The 21,619-nt window shown below is 40.6% G+C and overlaps 2 protein-coding genes across 2 annotated transcripts in view; both read left to right on the forward strand.

Annotated features, from left to right (window-relative positions):
- Nucleotides 1-1,563: 1,563 nt before the first annotated feature.
- Nucleotides 1,564-20,394, forward strand: LOC102044609 (protein mono-ADP-ribosyltransferase PARP14; the record flags this gene model as incomplete). Its single annotated transcript, XM_031056949.1, has 17 exons — nucleotides 1,564-1,741; nucleotides 3,330-3,469; nucleotides 3,561-3,594; nucleotides 4,614-4,850; nucleotides 5,397-5,633; nucleotides 6,727-8,969; nucleotides 9,465-9,695; nucleotides 9,928-10,149; nucleotides 10,597-10,660; nucleotides 11,618-11,767; nucleotides 12,452-12,514; nucleotides 14,155-14,322; nucleotides 14,447-14,659; nucleotides 14,741-15,349; nucleotides 15,800-15,945; nucleotides 17,278-17,452; nucleotides 19,067-20,394. Coding segments are annotated over 17 exons (5,397 nt in total), but the record flags the coding sequence as incomplete, so codon positions are not given.
- A 674-nt stretch (nucleotides 20,395-21,068) lies between these two features.
- LMLN (leishmanolysin like peptidase) overlaps nucleotides 21,069-21,619 on the forward strand; it is a 16,169-nt gene continuing 15,618 nt past the window's right edge. Inside the window, exon 1 of the mRNA XM_031057618.1 lies at nucleotides 21,069-21,141. Coding sequence (XP_030913478.1) covers nucleotides 21,069-21,141 — 73 coding nt within the window. The remainder of the gene's footprint in view (nucleotides 21,142-21,619) is intronic.

Raw genomic sequence — 21,619 nt, forward strand, 5'->3', positions numbered from 1 at the left:
CAGTTTTGCTTATACAGTGAATAAACTTATTAAATCCCTGTAACAAATACCTGTGGCCAGTGGTTCATCAGCATGCCAGGAGCCAGAAGAGATGGCTCCAGGTGCCTCATTGCTGCTGATGGGTCACTGGTGCCAGTGTGACCATTCTCTCCAGGAGCCAGTACTGCATCAGGTCTCAGCTTCCCCAGCGCCACAAGAAGCTGCAGAGGACACCAAGGTGTTTTTTCACCAGTGCTTTTCTTACAAGTGTCTAGGGCAAAAAGCCTGGAGCAGAAAGCTTTCACCCTGGGCTTTGTGCAGGCCATGAGTGACAGATGCTGCTTTTGCAAATGGGCTTATTCCAACAGGCAAAGGCCAGAGGCAGGAGTGTACAAAGGGACCGAGAGTCATTGAATAGCCTGAATTGGAAGGGACCCACAAGGATCATCAAGTGCAGCTCCTGGCCCTGCACAGGACATCCCCCAGAGTCACACCATGTGCCTGAGAGTACTGTCCAAATCCTTTTTGAATGCTGTCAGGCTTGGTGCTGTGCCCACTTCCCTGGGGAGCCTGTTCCAGTGCACAACCACCCTCTGAGTGAATTTTTTCCTGATACCCAACCTAAATCTCTCCTGACACAACTTGTTCCACCCTGATCTTGTTCATCTGGCAGCAATGATGCAAAATGTGAAATATGTAAAAACTTCCTTCAGGAACCATGTTCTTTGGTGTTTGATCTTTGTACACTCTCAAGTTTAATTAACAAGAGAGGAGATTTCATCCAATAAACAGCTAGCAAGTAAGCTCTAACTGATGTTCAGGTGTTAGGAAAATAATTTGCTTGTTAGTAGAATTGCCTTGTTAAGGTTTAGAGCTCAACATGTTTCAGTGATTTGAGACTTAGGAGGAGGTTAACAAGGCTCATGAGAAAGGATTTACCACTGATAGTGGGCACAAAGAATGCAGGCCACAAGGACATTTGGCAGAAGCCCCAAGATAAGGAAGAAACTAATAAAGGCAACTCAGTAAGCATGCTGAATTAGCTCTTACTGGTTTAAGGTAGTTCCAGCAAGGGGGGATCGTGACCACCAACTCGTGGCCCACTGACCCAAAAAGAAGAGAAAGACTGAGCGTGTGAACTAATTGGCATGAGAAGCAAGAGAATCATTAATCAACAGAAGATAGAATACTAATCATAAAGAAAAGTAAGTAACCTGTAGCCAATGAACATTAATGCCACTTTTTCCTAAATTTTTGGTAGTCTCCATGCTGGCTTTGTGGATTTGCCACCTGGCCCCCCACTCCGTGCAGAACTGTAGATGAATCAAATGCCTCGACTTGTGAGGATTGTCCTCTTGCAGAACGGGTGAAAGAACTCCTGGGAGAGCGGCGAGAGCGGCTGCCAGCCCCCGGCAGAGGGGCAAGCAGGGCATTTGATAAGGAGAGGGTGCTTTGGATGTTCCAGGGGGAGAGGAGGGTTAAGGGCTCAGGTGTGAAGCTGTGTCTGGGGAGGCCGAGGAGGCGGCCCGGCGCAGGGCTACCTCGAGAGGCGGCAGAGGAGACACGGAAGGCTCGTGACTGCCGGGAAAAGCCTTCCCGCTGCTGGTGCGGGGGGACTGGGGCCCCGCCGAGCCGCCGGCCGCGCTCAGGAAGAAGCTGCTCTGCTACTTCCAGAGCCGGAAGCGCTCGGGCGGCGGCGAGTGCGAGCTGCGGACCGGGACCGACACCGGGACCATCCTCGTCTGCTTCGCCCGGCCCGAGGGTGAGCGGCCGGGCCGGGGCGGATCGGGGAGAGGGGACCCGGCGAGGGCAGGGACCGGGATTAGCGTGTGAGCTCCCTGCGAGGGTGCTGGGGTCGTAAATAGCGAGTCTAAACTTTCTGCAAGTTAAAAGATTGTTGCACACGATGTAATAATCTATCCCGTCTGGTACGTGATGTGCAGTATCTGTAGTATATAATATGTCGTATACACCCCCTCCTGTGCAATATAGAATAGACAGTATGTAAACTTGGTGTGGTTCTTGCCGATGTCTGGTGCAGGTCCAGAAGTTCGAGTCGATCTTTGTGGGTCCCTTCTAACTCAGAACATGGTATTTACTTATATATATATGCTTAGATTTAGTGCTTAGTACTAGCCTCTGGATTGCATTTGGCATAAAGGCTGTAAGTGAATAAATGTATCCTAGGAGGAATATATACATGCATACTCCACTTGATGCACAGTAGTATTCTCTAAACGGCAGTCGGAATAATAAATCTTATAACCTAACAATTAGATTTGTTACAGATACATATAAAAATATTACATCTGTAACATGCACATATTTTTATAAAACTTCCAGCAAGCTGGAAAGGATTTAGCTGTAGTTGAGTTAAATTATGCACAGACATGCACGTATGTGCAGAAACACACAGATACCTATGTACAATTTTTCCTTTGCTTGCCTTAACACACTTCCCAGTTGCTGGCTCTCCCTGCTGGTAGGTTCAGGACATACAGCCCAAAGCATTTCGGCACTGTCTGGAAGAGGATTTTCAAGGCCTGGGAGGCCGGTACTGGGACTCTCCGGGTACCACCATGAAACCCGTGATAGAGCCGAGTTTTGCATCTCTGGCAGCTTTTCGCGGGAGTAATGTCCTCTGCTCTTCTTCTTCTTCTTTTTTGTTGGTTTTTTTTTTGTTTGTTTGTTTTTTTGTTTTTGGTTTTTTTTTTTTTTTTTTTTTTGTTTTTTTTTTTTTTTTTTTGGTGGTTTTGGTTTTGTTTTTGTTTTTTTGGAAGAAAGCCGTGTGCGTTCTGCGTCAGCATTGAGTTTAGAGCTCTTTCGTTTCGCGGGACGGTATATCTGTATATCCTTGTTCCGGCCAAGGAGAGGTTAACTTTTCCAGGAGCGGGAGGGGCACAGCCACCTCCCTGGGGAAATTCGATCCCCCTGAGCCGTGCGGTGTGGGCACGGAAAGGGAAAGGAGGGAGTTTTTCCGGCTTTTGCCGAGTGCGGGGTCGGGTGAGCAGCGGCCCCGTGAATCGTTCACCTCTCGTGTACACTCTGTTATCAGTACTGATGTCGTTCCTGCTCATTTTTGTTACTTCGCTGTCGTTTGTTTCTAGCTTATTGTTCTCATCTCGTCCTGTAGTGCTTAACGTTTTTGTGCCTTCATTTCTCCTCTCCATCCTGCCACGGCGGGAGGAGCTCACTACCTAGCGGCGAGGTCTGGCTCATTTCAGTGGAAACAGTAAATTGCAGAATACCATTCTTAAACCGCGATGGTGTCATAATGATGGGAAAGTGCCATGCAATGTAAAGCTGTGTTTCCATTCAGAATTTCACAGGGCTTTTTTGGTTTTATTTAGTCAAGCAACGAGTTCTTGAGAGACAGTCTCATCAGTTGCATTTGGAAGGAGAAGGAAAATTAAGGTTGTTTGTCACAGAGCCTGAAACAGCACGAGCTACTAAAGAGGAAACATTTGAAGAAAAATCAGTTCCCACAAAGGTGAATAAAAACTGTAATCTTAACCAGAGCTTTGAAATAGTGGTGAAAGTGCCTAATCTGTCACTGACATTTGGCTTTCATTTTATTTTAGGCTTTGGATGCCATGAGCAGCCTTCAAACAAAAGGTAAAATGTTATCCATCACTCTATGTGCTGATTCTTCAGAAAACAAAAATGTTGGTGCTTTTCTCCACACATGGTTTCCAGTTCTCCAAGTTGTCATCTATTTTGTAGTTATACTAGAGAGGAACCTGGAAATCTTCAGATCCTGCTCTCAATTGCTTCCTTGGGTCAGCCTGGCTTTCAGTTTTGGCTTTTTGGTATTTTCTTCATTGGACAGAGCAGACATGACTCCTTTGGCAGTCTAAAAATTAGTAACTACCATCTGAAGAACTGTTGCTTCTTATTTCTTTAGTTTTCTTCTTGGTGGTGGTGGTAGGCCTTCAAAGGCAGCTGTTTTCCAGAGATGTTATGGGTTTGATATCAGTAGTTTTTGTACCTCAGTGAGCAGGCAGAGCCAGCCTATTGGTCATTCACCTCTGCCCTCATCTGTCTGCAAAGCTGGTGATGTGCTTGCCTCTGGCAGACCCTGGACTTCTGGGATACTCAGTGGGCACCTCTGATATATTTTCTATTTGCAAGATGTTGTTGCATCCCTGTCAGCCCTTTGTGCACACAGGCCCTCCAGTGCTGTCATGCTGCACTGATGGCAGGGCACAGTGGTCATCAGGAGGCTTTACACAGAGTCACACAAAGCTGCCTGTGGTGCCTGTGGGTGAGCTATGTTCAGGCTTGTTTGCCTGCACGGGGCTAAGAAACAGATATAGAGGCTGCAAGGTCTCTGCCAACGCTTACTGACATCTAAGCAGCTGTGGTCTATTATCTCAATGGATTTTAGATCTGTTTAGTCTCTGACCAGAGACATACCAGTGACATTGGTCTGTTTTTGTGCCACCAAAAAAGCTGCCTGCAGAATATTGCATCTGGGCTGTTTTGGATCTCAAAATGTTCAGTGGTACCCTGCAGTATTTGTTTGGTTAACAATCTCTTTTTTTGGGGAAGGAAAAGAGAGAAAGGGTAAGAAGAATCTGTTCATTCCAAGAAATGTGTACTGAAATTTTATGTGGCTTATCTTTCTGCTGTAGATGATACAAAAGCCTTGAAGAAAGCTGAGAGTTTTGTTCCAAACAGTGAACTCCAGGAGGAGGTTGACTCTGCAGAGGCCTCACCTTCGGTGGTATTTGAGAACACAGAGAGATGCAATCCAAAGTGCTTACAGATACTGTTGGAGAACATCAGTGGCCTGACTATAGATGATGACTTTACTGTTGAACTGATACCTGAAATAAATGTTGCTGTAGCAACCTTTATAAAAAATATTGGTAAGACAAGATGACACTGTTATTAATTTCCATGTATAAGCATGAGTAATAGCTTTCAGAGCTTGATTCCTCTCCCATTAGAGATCCAGACTGTTTGAAAAAAGCACCTGGATTGCAATCTCTCAAGAAAAATGTTTTATATGCAGCCCCACAAAAGTGCCTGTGATCCAAATGTTACACTGAAAAAATAAAATGGGGGCATCTTTATTAATTGAAATTGGATTAGAATGTTTTGTTGTTTCTATCTTATTTTGGATTAGGTGAAGAAGAATTAAAAGTGCACTGAGTGTGGGGATTATATAAAGTCTCCTTTAGAGAAGACAGTAAACTTATGAGATGGGAACAGAGATATAGTGATAGTGAATAGCAAAGCATGGTTGTGTGCTTTTCCCCTTTTTTTTACAACACAGAGTTATTTGGCACCAGAGTCAGTTTTGTTCCAAATACAGGGAGTAGACTCTGCTCATTTCTCTGCCTGAAGTGATAGCCAGGGCTGATAATGACGCAGGAAAACATCGTCAGTTCATTCTGCTCTTCTGTTTACAGATACTAAGGAATTTGTTCAAAAATGTTCACAGCACAAGAGAGTCAAAGAATTCAACATGACTGCCCGGCTTCTTGAATCAACACAGAGCATCACGGCTGAAAACCTACCAGAGAGCATTTCCTCAGACTACCTCACAGTGTACTTTGAGAGCGCACGGAATGGAGGAGGGCCTGTGGCAGATGTCCAGCTCTTCCCTGAGGAGAACTCAGCCATCATTACATTCTGTGACCACAAAGGTAGCTCTGTCCTTTGCCTGACCGAGGTACTCACAGGCAGATAACCTGCAAGGAAGTTACTGAAAATATGGGCATTAGGAGAAGCCTGGCTTTCTGCTGCTGAAGTCTTTGTACCTGTCCTGTTCCTAGGAAGTGCTCTGGGTATAGAAATACTGCTGCATGCCTAGGGCTTCAGGATCTATTGGGGGGGGTTGTTTGTTTGGTATGGTTTTTGTTACCAGAGATTTATTTTAATATCTGCCTTGTCCATGGGTTTTTCTCACTGGTGTTCTTTCTCCATTTGCAGAGGTTTTTATATGCAATATAAAATTAATGGTACTTACAGGTAGAGGGACAGAGCAGAATCTGTGAATGGCTTTGTGTCAGTGACACAGTTGACTTTCAGAAACGAAATAAGGTCAAATATCCTCATTTCGAGCTAATTAAGTCAAATATCTTCATTGTCAGGAAAGAACAGAGCTAAAGAACAATCTTGTTACTATTTCTTCCGTTCCTCAAATCACTGTCCGGTTTTTGTGCCAGTGCAACTTCTGGTAAATATCTATGAGGAGACTCCTGGCTTACTAAATTTACTTTGACAAAAAGCTTTATCTGCCTGGTGATTTTCTTCTGACTCTCAGGATTTTCTGAAGAATATTTTGTACATGAAGTTAAAACATAATTTGGATCATTGTAATGGAGTTTTAAGCTCCTGACAACATTATAATTTCTTTGCTTTGTCCATTCCAACAAAAATGGCAAAAAAAAAAAAGTAAAAATGCACTGGCACTAGGAGATTTGTTTTAAGTTAAGAGTAAGGAGTATTTCATAGTAGTATGGATAAGACATTGCTCTGTGGTGGAGTTTCCTTGGGAAATGAGCAGGGTGTAGCTCTGCATGGGAATGCAGGCATGAACATATTTACCAAACAAGTTGGAGCCAAGGCTTCTATCTTGTCCCCTGCAGAGTAGTTTGGAAATCAGAAAGACATAAAAACAGGTCTTTGAAATGGAAGAGAAGGAAAATCAATCTAATAATTCTAAGAACAGAGACATTTGCCTGATTTAAAGTTAATGATATATGTTTGTTTGTACATATGTGCACTGACTTTCAGATGTAACCACGGTCTTGAAAAAGAAACATTTACTGGACCAGACACTGATTTCCGTGCATCCATATTACCACTCCCTTGGAACAGCTCTCTATGGAGAAGAAAGACCAGCTTTCAAGATGCCAGACCCCATTGGGGTGCCACTAGACCCGTATGTATGGCAGTTTTTACAAAGGCATGCCAATCTGACCCAGGACATAAACCAGGAAATGGCAGTTTGCCATTCTGAGCTCAAATGGCCCCAGGCAGACTGTGCAAACCCAGAAGTTACGCTGTGCCCATCACCATCTCTCTGCAAGCAGAAAAAGCCAATGATTAAGTTGCTCAAGACATGGCAGCAAGATGCTTCCACTGAGTTCTCGCGTATCATGGCACGTTACATAGCTATAAAATGTAAAGTCAATTCATCAGGTTGGGAAGATGTGAAAAAAAGGTTGTCAAAAGATGTTGCTCTGATGATAACTGATATTTCTGAGGAGATGGTGGTGATTGCAGGCAACAGAGCAGCAGTGGACAGAGCAGAGAAAGAAGTGAGGGAATGCATGAAGCAAAGTGAAAGGGAAAAACAGAGCATAGAAATTTCTGTGTCAGTGATCCCAGGGAAGTATGCTGTGCTGCACAATGCTGGGTTAGAAGAGAATATTCAGAAGGAATATCCATGCCTAAAGCTCTTTTATGATGACAAAAAAAAGACAGTTCAGTTGTGTGGATTACCTGCAGAAGTATATAAAGTCAAAGCTGAGTTACTGGAAAAGGTATTGAGTATGCCATCTACATCAGTTACCATTGACCCCCATGTTTTCCACTATCTACACTGTGTAGATAATAAAAAAACATCAGATATGTTATTCATTAGGGAAAAAATTACTGCTTTTTATGAACTTCAGGATGATACTGTGTTGCTATATGGAGATGCTCACAAAGATCTTCTAGAAGCAGAAAAGCAAATAAAAACAGGTTTAGAATACAAGTGCATCAATGTTCAGGATGGTGAAGTTATTAAAAAGGATCAGTGGAGCAATCTTCTTCTCTCCTTGCTCAAGATATATAATACTTCCCAGGAAATTGTCATCACTTGGGAGTCTGTTGGCAAAGAAAATAAAATGATTATTGCTGGCTTTTCTAAGGCTGTAACAGAGGTTTATCAGAGACTTAATGCTTTTGTAGATAGAAACACAATCATTGAAAAAGTAATCCTAGCTAAATCAGAGATAATAGTGCAGTTTGTAGAGAATGAGAAGTCTGGTGTTTGTAAAGAATTGAAGAAGAAAGGTGTGACAGTACGTTTTGACACCAAGACACCTTGTTTTTCTCTGAGGGGACCCAGAGCAGAAATGCCAGAAGCATTCAACATGTTTCAAAAAACTGTCTCATCCCTTTACTCAAAAAATGTGCTAATTGATAAACCAGGGGCAAAGGAGTTCTTCACTGAGAGGAAAGATTTATGTATTTTAGAAGCAAAGCAGAAATATAGCTGTTTCATCAGGATTAAGGAAGAAGAAGAACAAGAGAAGGGTGGAAAAGCTGGTAATAAAGTGAAAAGAAAAGTCTACTGTGAAAAAAACCTGCCAGGTGGAATTATGGTAGGAGTGTATAGAGGTGACTTGTGTGACTACCCTGTTGATGTTGTGGTGAATGCATCTAATGAAGACCTAAACCACATTGGTGGCCTGGCTGAGGCACTGTCAAGGGCAGCTGGGCCAGCACTGCAGGAGGAGTGCAATGAGCTGGTGAGGAAGCTGGGGGATTTGCAGCCCGGCTGTGCAGTGATCACGCGCCCTGGGAAACTGCCCTGCAAGAATGTCATCCACGCTGTCGGGCCCAGGTGGAGCGAGAGGGAATCACAAAAGTGCATGTGGTTGTTGAGGAAGACAGTGAAAAAATGTCTACAACTGGCTGATATATACAATCATCGTTCCATAGCTCTGCCTGCTATAAGTGGAGGGATTTATGGCTTTCCACCACAGATCTGTGCGGATTCAATTGTGTCCTCCATCAGGGAGACCTTGGAAGAACTCATGGAGGACAGAAACTTGAAGGAGATCCATCTTGTGAGTAATTCAGAAGAAATTGTTCAGGTTCTGAGTGAGACAGTAAAAAGAGTATTTTCAGCTAAATCATTCTCCCCAAAACGGCTGATGCTGAACAAAAGCCAGAAGGAGAATAGAAAAGGGGATCTGAAGATGATTACAACAAATGAAGGACTTTGCATTCGAGTGGAGAAGAAGAATATTCAGGAAGCTGTAGTAAGTCTTTACTTTTCTGACTCCTTTCTGACTTGATGGTAAGATCTTTCAGTTTAAATGAAAAAGGACAGACAGTAGGTTTTACAAGTACTTGCTACATAAGGAAAGAACAGCTGTGTGCTAGCTAAACAAGGATGCAAGCTTGCAAAACTTGAGTGTAGGTTGAAATCTGTTACTGCAGCCATTTCTAGAGGGCGGCTGTGAATTTCAGGATGTTTCAATTCCCAGCTAGATCTTGTTTGTTTTCTAGATCTAAGGCCAACATATAAAAGAGTTGGCTTTTTTTTCTTAAAGGGGAAATACTAAAGTACTTTGTAAAAGTAACTGTCTTGGTTGGATATTAGGGGAAATAGGTACCTGTCTGGGCTGCTGTTTTGAGTATCCACTGGCATCTTGTTTCTTTTCCTGTGTGTTGCATTGGTAGGGCTTCTAATCTTGGTACATATTTTCATTTGAATTCTAGCTGCAGCTGTTTTCATTGTAATCTTGTTGCAGACGGATGTTGTTGTCAACAGCGTTGGCACAGATCTGCTGTTTGGCGAGGGGCCGCTTTGCAAAGCCGTGCTGGAAAGAGCTGGGCCAGCTCTCAAAGTTGAGTTTGACACCAAGAAACAAAGTCAGAACTCAGGTCCTGGGAGTGTGGTCTGCACCAGTGGATATGCTATGGCCTGCAAGTCCATCTTTCATGCCATAATACCCAAGTGGAGTGGAGGACAGACAGAGAAGGTATATTTTAATTATTAACCCCCAATCCACCCCAGCTACATATTTGTTTGGGATCTGGCCTGAAATTTCAGGTTTAAATATAGTTAATTTAGGTGACGTGACTCCATTCTCTTCCATTGGAGTGACCTTAAAGATGTCTTGATGCACTCAGAGCTGCTGATCATACCAGTTTCTTTGGAACTAATAATAAATTATGCCTTTAGAAAAAAAGTACCTTTGCTGTGTTTTACAGGACCTAGAAGATGCAATCAATTTCTGCTTGAAGAAAACTGAAGAACTTGGACTGAAATCCATCACTTTCCCAGCTATTGGGACTGGAGGATTTGGATTTCCTAAAATCATTGTTTCTAAGTTAATGTTTGATGTGGTATTCAGGTTCAGTAGTAGTCACACTCTGAAGAATCTCCAGGAAGTCCATTTTCTCTTGAATCCACAACATATTGGTAACATTCAGGTAGTTCTTCTCAGGACAAATCTGTCTTTGTAACATACTGCTCTAGTTACACTTTACTAATCTGTTTTACTTATACTGCTTTCTAAGGGAATAATTTGGCACTTTCTTACTGCTGTGGGCCAGCGACAGTGGGATGTCTTTCCAGTGTCTCTGAAATACAAACTCTTAGCAAGCAGAAGCTGCAGACAAAATTGGCCTTGCTGTTGGCACTGTAAAAGCCTTTAGATGCTTCCTCAACTTTTGCCAGAGAAGTTCTAGCAAAGCAGAGCTATCTCTCATCACACTGTCCACACTGGGTCTTCTGCTGTTATTAACACTTAAATATGACTATAAAATGTGTGAGGTGTCTCAGCAAGAGGCTACAAGACTGTTAATGTTAATTACAGAAATATTCAGTGTACAGACTGTGAAATACTATCTTAAATACTTTTTTTTTTCTCTTCTTAGGCTTTTACTACTGAACTAGCACGTAGGGCAGGTGAAAGTGGCGATGCCGCAGCAGCACAGCCAAGTAAGTTGTGTAGGGGTGGGACAGAATGTAAATGCTGTTAAGTGGTTTTATGTGTATCAGGAAACAAAAGAAATATCATCAGGGCACAGGGCATTTTTTGTCCTCCTAATGGACTTGCATTCTTAAATGTCGTTTGTAAAATTCTTAGGGAGGAATTTATTTTGTTGAGGACATGCTGAACTCTTAGTGAGGCCAGTCTTATCAAAACAAAGAGGGTGTTCTGATAGGAGATGCAGTAGTTTGTCCTGCTTAAAGGATATAAGAACCTGCAATCACTTGGCCAAACAAGCCATAAATAACATGTATTTCTGTAGCTTTAGTCTCCTAGAAATATATATTTATATATACAGAGTGGATAATTTCCTTTCCATTTATTAATTGACAATAGTTGGGCACAATAGCCAAAACATGAGTGTACTTCAAGGGCAGAGGCTTATTTGTAAGGATATAAAGCCCTTCCTCCTCAGTTGCTGAGTATCAAAGAGATGAAGTTAAGAGTGGGCAGATAAAATACGAGTTAGATTAGATAAGTTTAGACTAGAAGAAAGGAATAGTTTTGTATCCATGAAGGTAAATATGAAATAACTTACAAAAGGGATGTGATCTGATCTCCATTACTGGCAACACTTAAACTGGATGCTTCATTTCTTGTAAGAATTAATTCAGGAAACTGTTACAGAGCTGGTCAGATCAGATAAACCCTGAAGCCATTTTCTGAATTCATATTGCATAAATTTACAGGAATAGAAATGGTTTCACTTTCATAGCACAAACAGGAAGAGTACTGTGCCTCTCAGCTTTCAGAAATGGAATAAAGAGAAAAACAGAGACACTCTACATCCATCAAACTGATCTAGAGCATATTCCTTAAAAGGATGAGGAGTTTCAATCAGTGGAAGAGAATAACACTCCAAACTAAAGGAGAAGTGATTTAATGTATTTTTCTTTCCCTTGCAGGTTTCTTTAGGCCTATTTCTACTGACCCATTGGGAGTTCATGAAATGAAGATTGGTTCCATCACATTGCAAGTAATTAGTGGAGATATTACCAAGGAAGATACAGAGGTTATTGTAAACATAGCAAATTCAACATTTGATGCCAAAGCAGGTAATATATTGAATATGTAGTTCTTTAGCAATAAATCTGGGCTAGTTTTTAGAAGGGGGTGCAGAAAAGAATTGTCCACAAGGGAAACTTTTATGAAGCATTTTTCAGACGAGTTATTTTTATAAAGAGTTATGATTAGCCAGGAAATAGATCTTAAACAGGTTTTTACATGTCTTGAATATTTGATTTCATTTTCAAACAGAAGGCATCTGACCATGTTTTTCTTGCTTAAAACCAAAAGTGTTTAAATGGATTTTTTTTATTAAGTATAATTCTAAAAAAATGCTCTTATCCTAAAAGGTTTCACTGGAATACAAAGCTCTGGTTAAGTAAATTGCCCTATAAGAAGCAGAGGGTTTTCACATAGTGAATTATAAGCATGCAAGATACCAAATGATACCAGTTCAAAGCCATTGGGACAGTTTGGTGAGGGGCATATGGGTTTGGTGAGTGAAACAATGAAATAGGAGTTTTTAATGACTTCTAACCAGCAGTGGAGGGAATGTTCTCTCTGCAGCCAAAGCTGTGTGTCATGGACAGTAAACTGTCACAGTTTTGAACTTTGTGGTATCTTGCCATAAAGCAATTTAGGGTATTTGTAGGGTACAGAAGTTGGGTAGAGTTTTGAGTAGAGATAATTGTGGAGACTTAATGAATGTGTGTGCTTTTCTTGTGTGATTTAAGGGGTCTTCAAAGCAATTATGGATGCTGCTGGTTCCCAGGTAGCAAATGAATGTGCTCAATATGGTATGTTAAAGCCTACTACTTTTTTGATAATTCTTTTTTTGTCGTGTTCATTCTCACTGAAAACTTACAGTTGCTTTATAATTGTCTACTCTGACATAATTGTTTTATCTGAATAATACAACTTTCACTTTTAGGAGCTTTGAAAAGTCCCCTTCTTGTTTTGACATATTACCTTGAGAATTTTTCTTTTCGTAGTTGTTTATCAATAACTAAAACATCTGTGTTTACACACTTTATTCTCATACTGGATCCAAAACACAGCCCTGAACTGGCTACTAAGAGGAAAACTAACTCTATCCCAGCTGAAATCAGGACAGCCCTGATCATAAGTTCTTCCATAGTCTGCATTCTGCCAGACCAGTAGAGCAGTAAAATTCGAGCTCATTGTGGTTGGTCTCTGCAAGCACAGAAAGGGACATTTTAGATGCATAACTTAAATGTGCCTGCTCTGAGTCTGGAAACTGATTTTCAAGATGGAGTTTCCTGGATTTTTTTCCCAGCCTTTGGCTCTGTAGGAACATTTGTACAAACACATTTATCATTACCTTCAAATCAGGTAAATGTCTCTGTTCTTAGAACTATTACACTGATTCTTATTTTCTTGTTCTTTCATTTCAAAGAGCTGGTTTTATGTCTTTCTGATTTCCAAACTACTCTGTAGGGGACAAGATAAAAGCCTTGGCTCCAACTTGTTTGGTAAATATGCTCATGCCTGCATTCCCATGCAGAGCTACACCCTGCTCATTTCCCAAGGAAACTCCACCACAGAGCAATGTCTTATCCATACTACTATGAAATACTCCTTACCCTCAACTTAAAATAAATCTCCTAGTGCCAGTGCAGTTTTTACTTTTTTTGTTGGAATGGACAAAACATAGAAATGATAATGTTGGCAGGAACCTAAAACCCCATTACAGTGTTCCAAATTACATTTTAACTTCATGTACAAAATATTCTTCAGAAAATCCTGAGAGTCAGAAGAAAATCACCAGGCAGATAAAGCTTTTTGTCAAAGTAAATTTATCAGTCTGATCTCAGTGCTTGCAGAGCATCTTACTGTCACTACCTTTGTGATCTGTGAGGTGGTCTGGATCTCTGTGCTCATCAGTCTGTTCATCCTCACAATATGACTCCATTTGGTAAGCGAACATGAGTGCTCTGAGAAATCACAAACATCTTTTTAAAAATTCCATATTGTTCTTAAATCAATTGGTCATAATCTTAATGATATTATTTTAGCCACTCAGCTCTGCTGCAGTATAAGAATTCAGGCTTTTAAGGAATAAGTGGCATAAGAAAGGTTTTCACCTATAAATTAATTTGGTGTGCTTTTAAGTAGAAGTGAGATGTATTCAAAGTCATCATAAATTTATATATTGTACTTAATAGGAAAATACTTTGTAGCAGAGGTCTTAGGAGATTAGAAAACACACATTTATTTGAATTCATTTCTCAAAGAAACTCTGCAGATTATGTAAAAAGAAAACCAGAATCAAGTAAACTCACAATAAAATAACTCACAGTGGATTTCTTTCCACTTTTTCCACTTCTCTTGTACTACCAATATAACAGAAGATACTACCAAAAGAGATTGCCACTTTGTAAATATTATGTCTCCTTCTTTATCTTCTCTCTTCCAGCTGGGCAGCGTCAAAATGGCTTTATTACTACACAGGGTGGGAACCTGTTGTGCAGTAAAATCATCCATTTGATTACTGATAACCAGGTGAAGAGTCAGGTCTCCAAAGTGCTTCATGAGTGTGAACAAAGGATGTACAAATCTGTTGCCTTCCCAGCTATTGGAACAGGTTTGTATTTTCTTGGGAAAGCAATGTGTGATGGGGGCAGTTCAGAAACAGACAAACTTCATATGGGTAACAGTAGACTTGCACAAAAACTGTTCACTGATATGTGCCTTTTATTTTTGTTTAGGTCAAGCAGGACTGAGTTCAGCCAAGGTAGCTGATGAAATGTTGGATGCTGTTGTGGAATTTGCAAGACAAAAATCAGTACAGCATTTACAGACAATTAAGATCGTGATCTTCCAGGCAAATATGCTCAGGGGTTTTTATGAAAGCATGAAGAAAAGAGAAGATTCAGATTCATCCACAACAGAATCAGAATCATGGTTATCTATGTTTAAATGTAAGTTGTTTTCTGTGTGCATGGGCAAATAAAACTGAAGTTCTTTTATTTACAACTAATAATTGATGTGTTTATCCACAGCACTTTTTTGGGGCAGAAAACAATCTTCTGAGAAGAAAAAGTCCATAATTTTGGAGAAGAAAGTTAATTTAGTCACATTTCAAATTTGTGGAGAAAGCCAAGAAAAGGTGAATGCAACTGAGTCCTGGATAAAGGATTTAATTTTAAAGGAACAGTTTGAAAACACTATTTCAGATGAGGCAATTAAAAATTTTGATGAGACGCAATTTGCCATTTTGGAAGATCTCCAGAGAAGAAAGCAAGTCATCATTGAGATTTTAAATAACCTTTCTCCCCCTCAAATTAAAATTTCTGGTATTAGCAGGGATGTCTGTTCCGTTTCTCGAAAAGTTCAAGAAATGGTCCAAAAAATTAAGTCTACTGAAGAAGAGCAATCCAAGGCAGAACTTCTTTATAACCTGGTAGAATGGAGGTATCTAGGAAGCAATGATAGCTTTGTTGCTTTTGATAAACTGACAAATATGCAGCTGGAGCATGCCAAAATGGCTAAAAAGTCACATCTGAATGTCAGAATTAAAAATAAGAACTACAAGGTGGATCTAAATACTCTAAGGGCTACTGATGACCAAGGAAAAACTAAAATCCTTCAACGTGTGAAAAAGGATGAAGGTAAATAACACTTTTGTTAAATAAAAAAACTTGAATAGTTATTATTGAATGATGATTTGGATAAATGCAAGCTCAGGTATCCCAAAGAAGTAAGGTATTCCTTAGCTTTTTCCCCTTTTTCTTTTTTTTTTTCCTCAGCTGGGAGTTTTGAGTTTCATAATCCGTAGGAAGTATGAGTGAAATCAGAACATCAGTTTTAAGTGCAAATATTGTCTGCATATATGTGACTGGTGAGCATAGATTTCATGCTTAAATCTGACAAAGGAAGTGGTGTATGAAGAATACATAAAATTCTTCTGGAATTTTAAAGCTTGTTTTAGTTAGATATTGGTATGGGGATAATTAGAGAAAATGTAAAGCCTTTACATTGTATTACAGAACGTGGTTTGTAAGATATGCCTATGGAGCTGAGCTAGTTATCTGTATAATAATGCAACCTCTGTTTTGCAGATATGCAGTCAATAGAGCTGCCTAAGGAGTGGACAGACATGCAGAATGAACAGGTCAAAGTGGTGGAGCTGAAGCCATCACATCCTGAATACACAACAGTTGAGAAGATGTTCAAGACAACATGTACTAATTTTAACATAGAGAAGGTGATACCATATGGGGTGGGGAGAGGGGAAAATGTCAATGCTTGGGCAAGAAACAATATACTTCCTAAATATGTGCTTATAAGATGTCTGCAACCCAATACACCCTTTGTATGTTAGTCTCCCCAGCACTGCACAGGGTGAATATAAATCAGAGCAAGTTTCCTAAGAGCTATTCTGCCATTTCTGCCATCTAATGGTGCAAAACCAGTGACCGTCAGTCTTCAGGGTGACTCTTTGTTCAGTTAATGTGGTACTCTCTAGCTAATATGGTATTTCCAATTAGGAAATTCTGTATTGAAATGGAGGCATGAGCAAATGCATTCAGAATACAAAGAAAAATACAAAGTCCTTGCAGACTGATAATAAAGCTTTGGACTAATTTACAACTTCTCCCGTGTCATCCCAGAGCCTTTCAGGCTTGCCTGTCAGTTTTAACTGTGTCAGTATTTGATCCTGCTTATTTAGAAGTCTGCAACACAATACACAGAGATTTAATTGCCGGGGAGAAGATGGAATTGCTCTGAATAAAGAGAAGAGATAAACAGTAGAAAATACAATCAAATTAGGAGTGAGGATAATGTGCTTAAAAAATTTTCTTCCATCACGAGCTTCAATGAGCATGATCATGAAAACACACGAAGAGAACAAATATTAATGTATTACAGAAAAAAAATCAAATTATGACATTGTCTTTTTCTGTTAAAAATGGAAAGCTGTTACAGAAGTGTCTTTAAGATTATACTTGGTTGGAGACAGCACTTTTCCTTAAGCTATATTCACATTGTTGGCATAGGGAGCCAGCAACATCCATCCTCCCACCAAGTGATTTTTATATAGTAATTTCTTATGGGTTGCTAAGCTACACATTAGAGGAAGCAATTTTGACTTGCAAGCTTAGATCTAGAAGAGAAACTTCACCTAATGCTATTGCTACACTCTGTCCTTTAGTGAGAAAATAATCAGTAAAGATGATTAGGATGTATGGAAGGCATCTTCCATCATTGCCTCTAGCAGTAATACAGCAGCCTGTTTCTAAACATGACAGTGCACAGCTACCATGACTGCTGGGTACCTGGTACACTTGGCAAGACAAATGCCCAAATACCCAAAATTACTGAGCTTGAAACTCTCTTATGAGCTGCTTTGCTTTGTGATTTTTCAGGATGCCTACATATTCAGTTCCTCTACCAAACCTCATGCTACCAGGACATAGTGAAAATTGCTGTAATTCTTTCAGTTTGATTTTAGTTAAATGCTTTTCTGCCATGATAAATATTCACCTCTACCCCATTTTTCCCTCATATAAATATAGTTAATTTTGTAATTTTGCAGATTGAAAGAATACAAAATCGCATCCTCTGGCAGACATACCAATTAAAAAAAAAATCTATCTGTGAAAAGAACAAAAATCAAAATAATGAGGGGTTGCTATTTCATGGGACAGCTGCATCCTCGTTGAGTTTGATTAACTCCTGTGGATTTAATCGTGGATATGCTGGAAAGAATGGTGAGTCATTATCCAAATCAGTTAATTTCCTAGGCATGTATGAGTGCTGCAGGGTTGTCAGCGTTATAGTGCTGTCAGCACAACATGAAAGCTGAATGAAGTTAGAGAACACAATAATAAACAACTCCTGAGATTAATCTGCATGGACAGAGGAATTATTCTGTTCAGTTAATCACTTGTTGCTGGATGCCACCAGGTAAAGGATATCAAAAAGAGTTACCCTGCTCTGAAATGAAGCCTGGGCAGCTTCTGGGAATTGTTTTGTATCATTTACCTAGAGAAAGGAACAAGGAACACTCTTCAGCATCCTTAGATGATGTAACAGCTACTAGCTGATGTTATCTCCTCTCCTCTTAGACAAAAACAGGTAGCAAAGTAGAAGTGCAAATCCTTCTCCTGTTGCCTCCACAGATTAGGACAGTTTAAGATCCCACATCTGTACCAATTTTATGCTTACAAAATCTGTGATATCCATTAGTTAATTCTTAGCCTTTAATAGTTGTTAGAGACAACTTAAATATTTAACATAAAGATCTTCTGCAGTAGCTCAAAGCTTGTTCTGTCCACTTCTTCTAGTACAGTCTTGTTATGTGTATTATTTGGCAGCACTCAAAGATGAAGGACAGGATCCAAAGAAGTGGAACATGGACTGAATTGAGATGCTAGTTGATTTTAGTGGCCATGTAACCTCGCTTCAGAAATCCTTAATTTTTGTTCTTAATGTTTTCTTCCTTAAGACAGAGTTGTACATGCCTAGGGCTCATTTGATCTTAAGAGAGCTGGGCAGTTTAACTCAGATCTAGTTGATACTTCAGTGTGGTCTGGATCCAAAGACCTTTCTCTGTCTGGATCCTCTGGAGAAAATCCTCTGAGATTTTCTTGAATAAATGAAGCCCGGCATACACAAAATATATGCTGGTTGTGCACAGGTAGGAATGGCAGCCACCACTTCTTTTTAAAACATGGTCAGAGGAGATGTAGTTTTGCTTTCCTGCTCTTTGGAGTGTCAGGAGGTTGGATTTACTCAGGAAGCAAGAGCCCTAGATCCCCATGTCCTCTCTCTGCTTGTGGGTATTGACATCCACCTTTTCATCTCAGCTGTGATTAATGATAGGGAAGGCACACTTGCCTTCTGTCTGGCTGGGTAGCCAAGTAAAAGTATCCAAAGATCAGGGCAGCCAGATAGGAAGGACCTGTTTGGCCTGAACAGCTTTTTACCAATGTCAGAAAAAAGAAATCTGTCTTGAACAAAGACATGTGATTTCTCTGACTTGCTGAGAAGTGTGACTAGAAAACTATAATTACACTTATATAGTCATAAGTCCAAAAGTCTCTGAAGAATTGCAATTTGATGGATTGCAGGCTAAACTATGTTAAACAGAGGAGCCCTTTTCTCCATAGGAAAGAGAAGTCAAAACCTGGGTGTTGATACTTACTTGCTATCTATGTGGGTTCATATTTGATTCTGATACAAAGGATTAGTACTAGAATTTTGTGTTTGAACTCTAACCACATTTATAGATTCTGCAGAGTTAAAAACAAAAAAGGAGCTTTAGAGATTCTGAGGAGAATAAGAACGCTAACTGTATTTGAAAATGTTGTTTTTCCTAACAGCTGCAGCCATTGGAGATGGAACCTACTTTGCTGTCAATGCAAGTTACTCTGCTCAGGATACTTATTCCGTTCGAGATGTGAATGGCAGAAAACACATGTACTTGGCTCGGGTCCTAACTGGGCAGTACTGTGCTGGGACAGCAGGACTAAAGGCTCCCCCACCGAGGAGCCAGGCAGATCCTACTGACCTCTACGACAGTGTGGTTGATAACGTGTATAATCCAACAATGTTCGTCATATTTAATGACATTCAGGCATATCCACAATACCTTATTACTTTCAAATAATAGAATGATCTTAATAGTCTAGAAAATTTTAGTGCCTTTTACATTTAAGAATTTACAGAGCAGTTTTTAATTCTTTTTACATCTAGGTTTCTTCTTTATTGATCTGTCCATGTGTTGAAATATGTCTTCAAATTATCAACAGAAGGACTAACATAAGCAAATATTTTAGAGCCTGCTATTTCAGTACTCACATTTCAAGTTCAGTTATGCAGAGATGTAGGCAAGAACTGTGAGAACAACTTTTAACTTCTTCCTACACAAGGCAGAGGGGAGTGGTAGAGGAGGAAGCTGCTCTGCCTTACCTGTGTCCAGCAGCAAGAGGTGTAGGGTAGGTCAGAGCATCTCTGCATGTTCCTGTTTCCAGTACTCACCATAAAGCACCTTTTTATGAGGATTTATTTAAAATGTTCTGTGCTGAGGGAATCTGAAAGATCTTTTCCAATCAAAGCAGTGCTGTGATTCTAATTACCTCACCCACCAGCAGAGTTTTCAGTCATCCTTAGGTATCCACTCAGCCTTGGTGCTAAAAGTCTGGAAGAAAAAGAATGCCAATATGAACATGCACTTTGCATTTATTATTTCAGCCTCCTTACCTACTTGTCTGTTACCTTAGCATACTTTGCTTATTCTTTAGTATAGGTTACTATATTCATACCCATTTCTTAGGGGAATTCTCTGTAGTCCCCTCCTGTTACTTCCAGCTTTCACAAAGTAATTGCTTTTGCAATTTTCAAGACTGGAAAGAGAGACTTTAAATTTTATTCTTTTTGATACTGAAGCCCTTAATTAACCCTTTTGTGGAATCACCAATTTGCAGAGTCATTTTTAAAGTTCTCTAAAAACTAAATCTTTGCAAGTAGTACTTTTAATCACATTGTAACCTTAAAACTGCCAATCAAAAGCCATATATGCAGATTAATAAAAGTAGTTTCAAAAAGCTACATGGTATTGCTGAGCTGCAAGAGGTACACACTTCACTTAAAAGTCTTGGTTCATATTTGAATTTGTTACAGTAATGCAATAAAGACTTCAAAGACAAAATGGTGTTCTTGCATTGTCTGAATGACATTATTCTGCCTTAGTCAAAGAAAGACCTGTGCTGTAAATAGCTGCCATGATGTCTAAAAACTTTGTCGTGATGTTCTCATTGCCTGCAAAGAGGAAAAGGGTTTACAGTATCTGAAGTTTGCAATATAAAAAATTTCTGCTTTTCATAGCATGCTGCCCATGCAGCACTTCAGATGAATAAATGTCCTGCATAAATTCCCATTTAAAGCAAAGCAGAGTGTTACCCACTCCCACTTTAATAGATTTTGTTCCTTGTGAAAAGGTGAGGACTCCTTTAATCTTTCTCTGCTTTTTTGGGTATTTTTCTGTGTCATGGAAACGCTGCAGGAGCCGGAGCAACTCGATTTAGCTGAAAGCACCAAGCATCCACTGGCTTCTCCCACCAAGCAGCTCGGAGAGCCAATACACACTACTTTCCATTTGTGTGGCCCATCTTGGAAAGCAGCAGGAGCTGCAAGATAAAGCACCTCAAAAACCCAGATAACTTTCATCACTGGTGGTAAAAGTTTCATCAGTCATTTCCATACTAGACACTGGGGGGTACTCTGTTGTGCAGAGTTTGTGGACTGAGAAGCTGGGAAAAGCCTGTGTTGTATGTGATTAATAAAATCCCAGTCACAAAAGGAACTGGGTGTGCTGTTCGACAGATGGCTGGGTTTGAACCAGCCCATGCCCAGATGGCTGAGAAGACCAGTGCCATCCTGACTTGTATCAGCAATAGTGTGGCCACAGGACCATGGGCCACAGGGCCATGACTGTCCCTTGTGCTGGGCACTGATGAAGCATCTTAAGCTCTGTGCTTATTTTTGGGCCTATTAATAAAGGCAATAAAGACAATAAAGGCATTTAGGTGCTGGAGGGTGTCCAGAGAAGGGAACAGAGCTGGGGAGGCTCACCCTGGAGAAAAGGAAGCTCGGGGTGGACCTTATCGCTCTCATAGCGCCCTTGACAGGAGGTTTTAGCCAGGTGGTGGCAGGCGCTTCTCCCAGGTTACGAGCGGCAGGATAAAATACGGCCTCAAGGGTTTAAGTAGAGCATTGGTAAAAATTCCTTCACGGAAAGGGTGGTGGAGCATTGGAATGGGCTGCCTGGGAAGGCAGTGGAAGCGTTCAAAAGCCGTGTGGATGTGGCGCTGGGGGCACAGTTCAGCGGCGATCCTTACGGGGGGCCCAGTCCCCTCTCCTGTGACTCCGGCCCG

The sequence above is a fragment of the Geospiza fortis genome, unplaced genomic scaffold (assembly GCF_000277835.1).
Source record: "Geospiza fortis unplaced genomic scaffold, GeoFor_1.0 scaffold112, whole genome shotgun sequence".
Lineage (NCBI taxonomy): Eukaryota > Metazoa > Chordata > Aves > Passeriformes > Thraupidae > Geospiza > Geospiza fortis.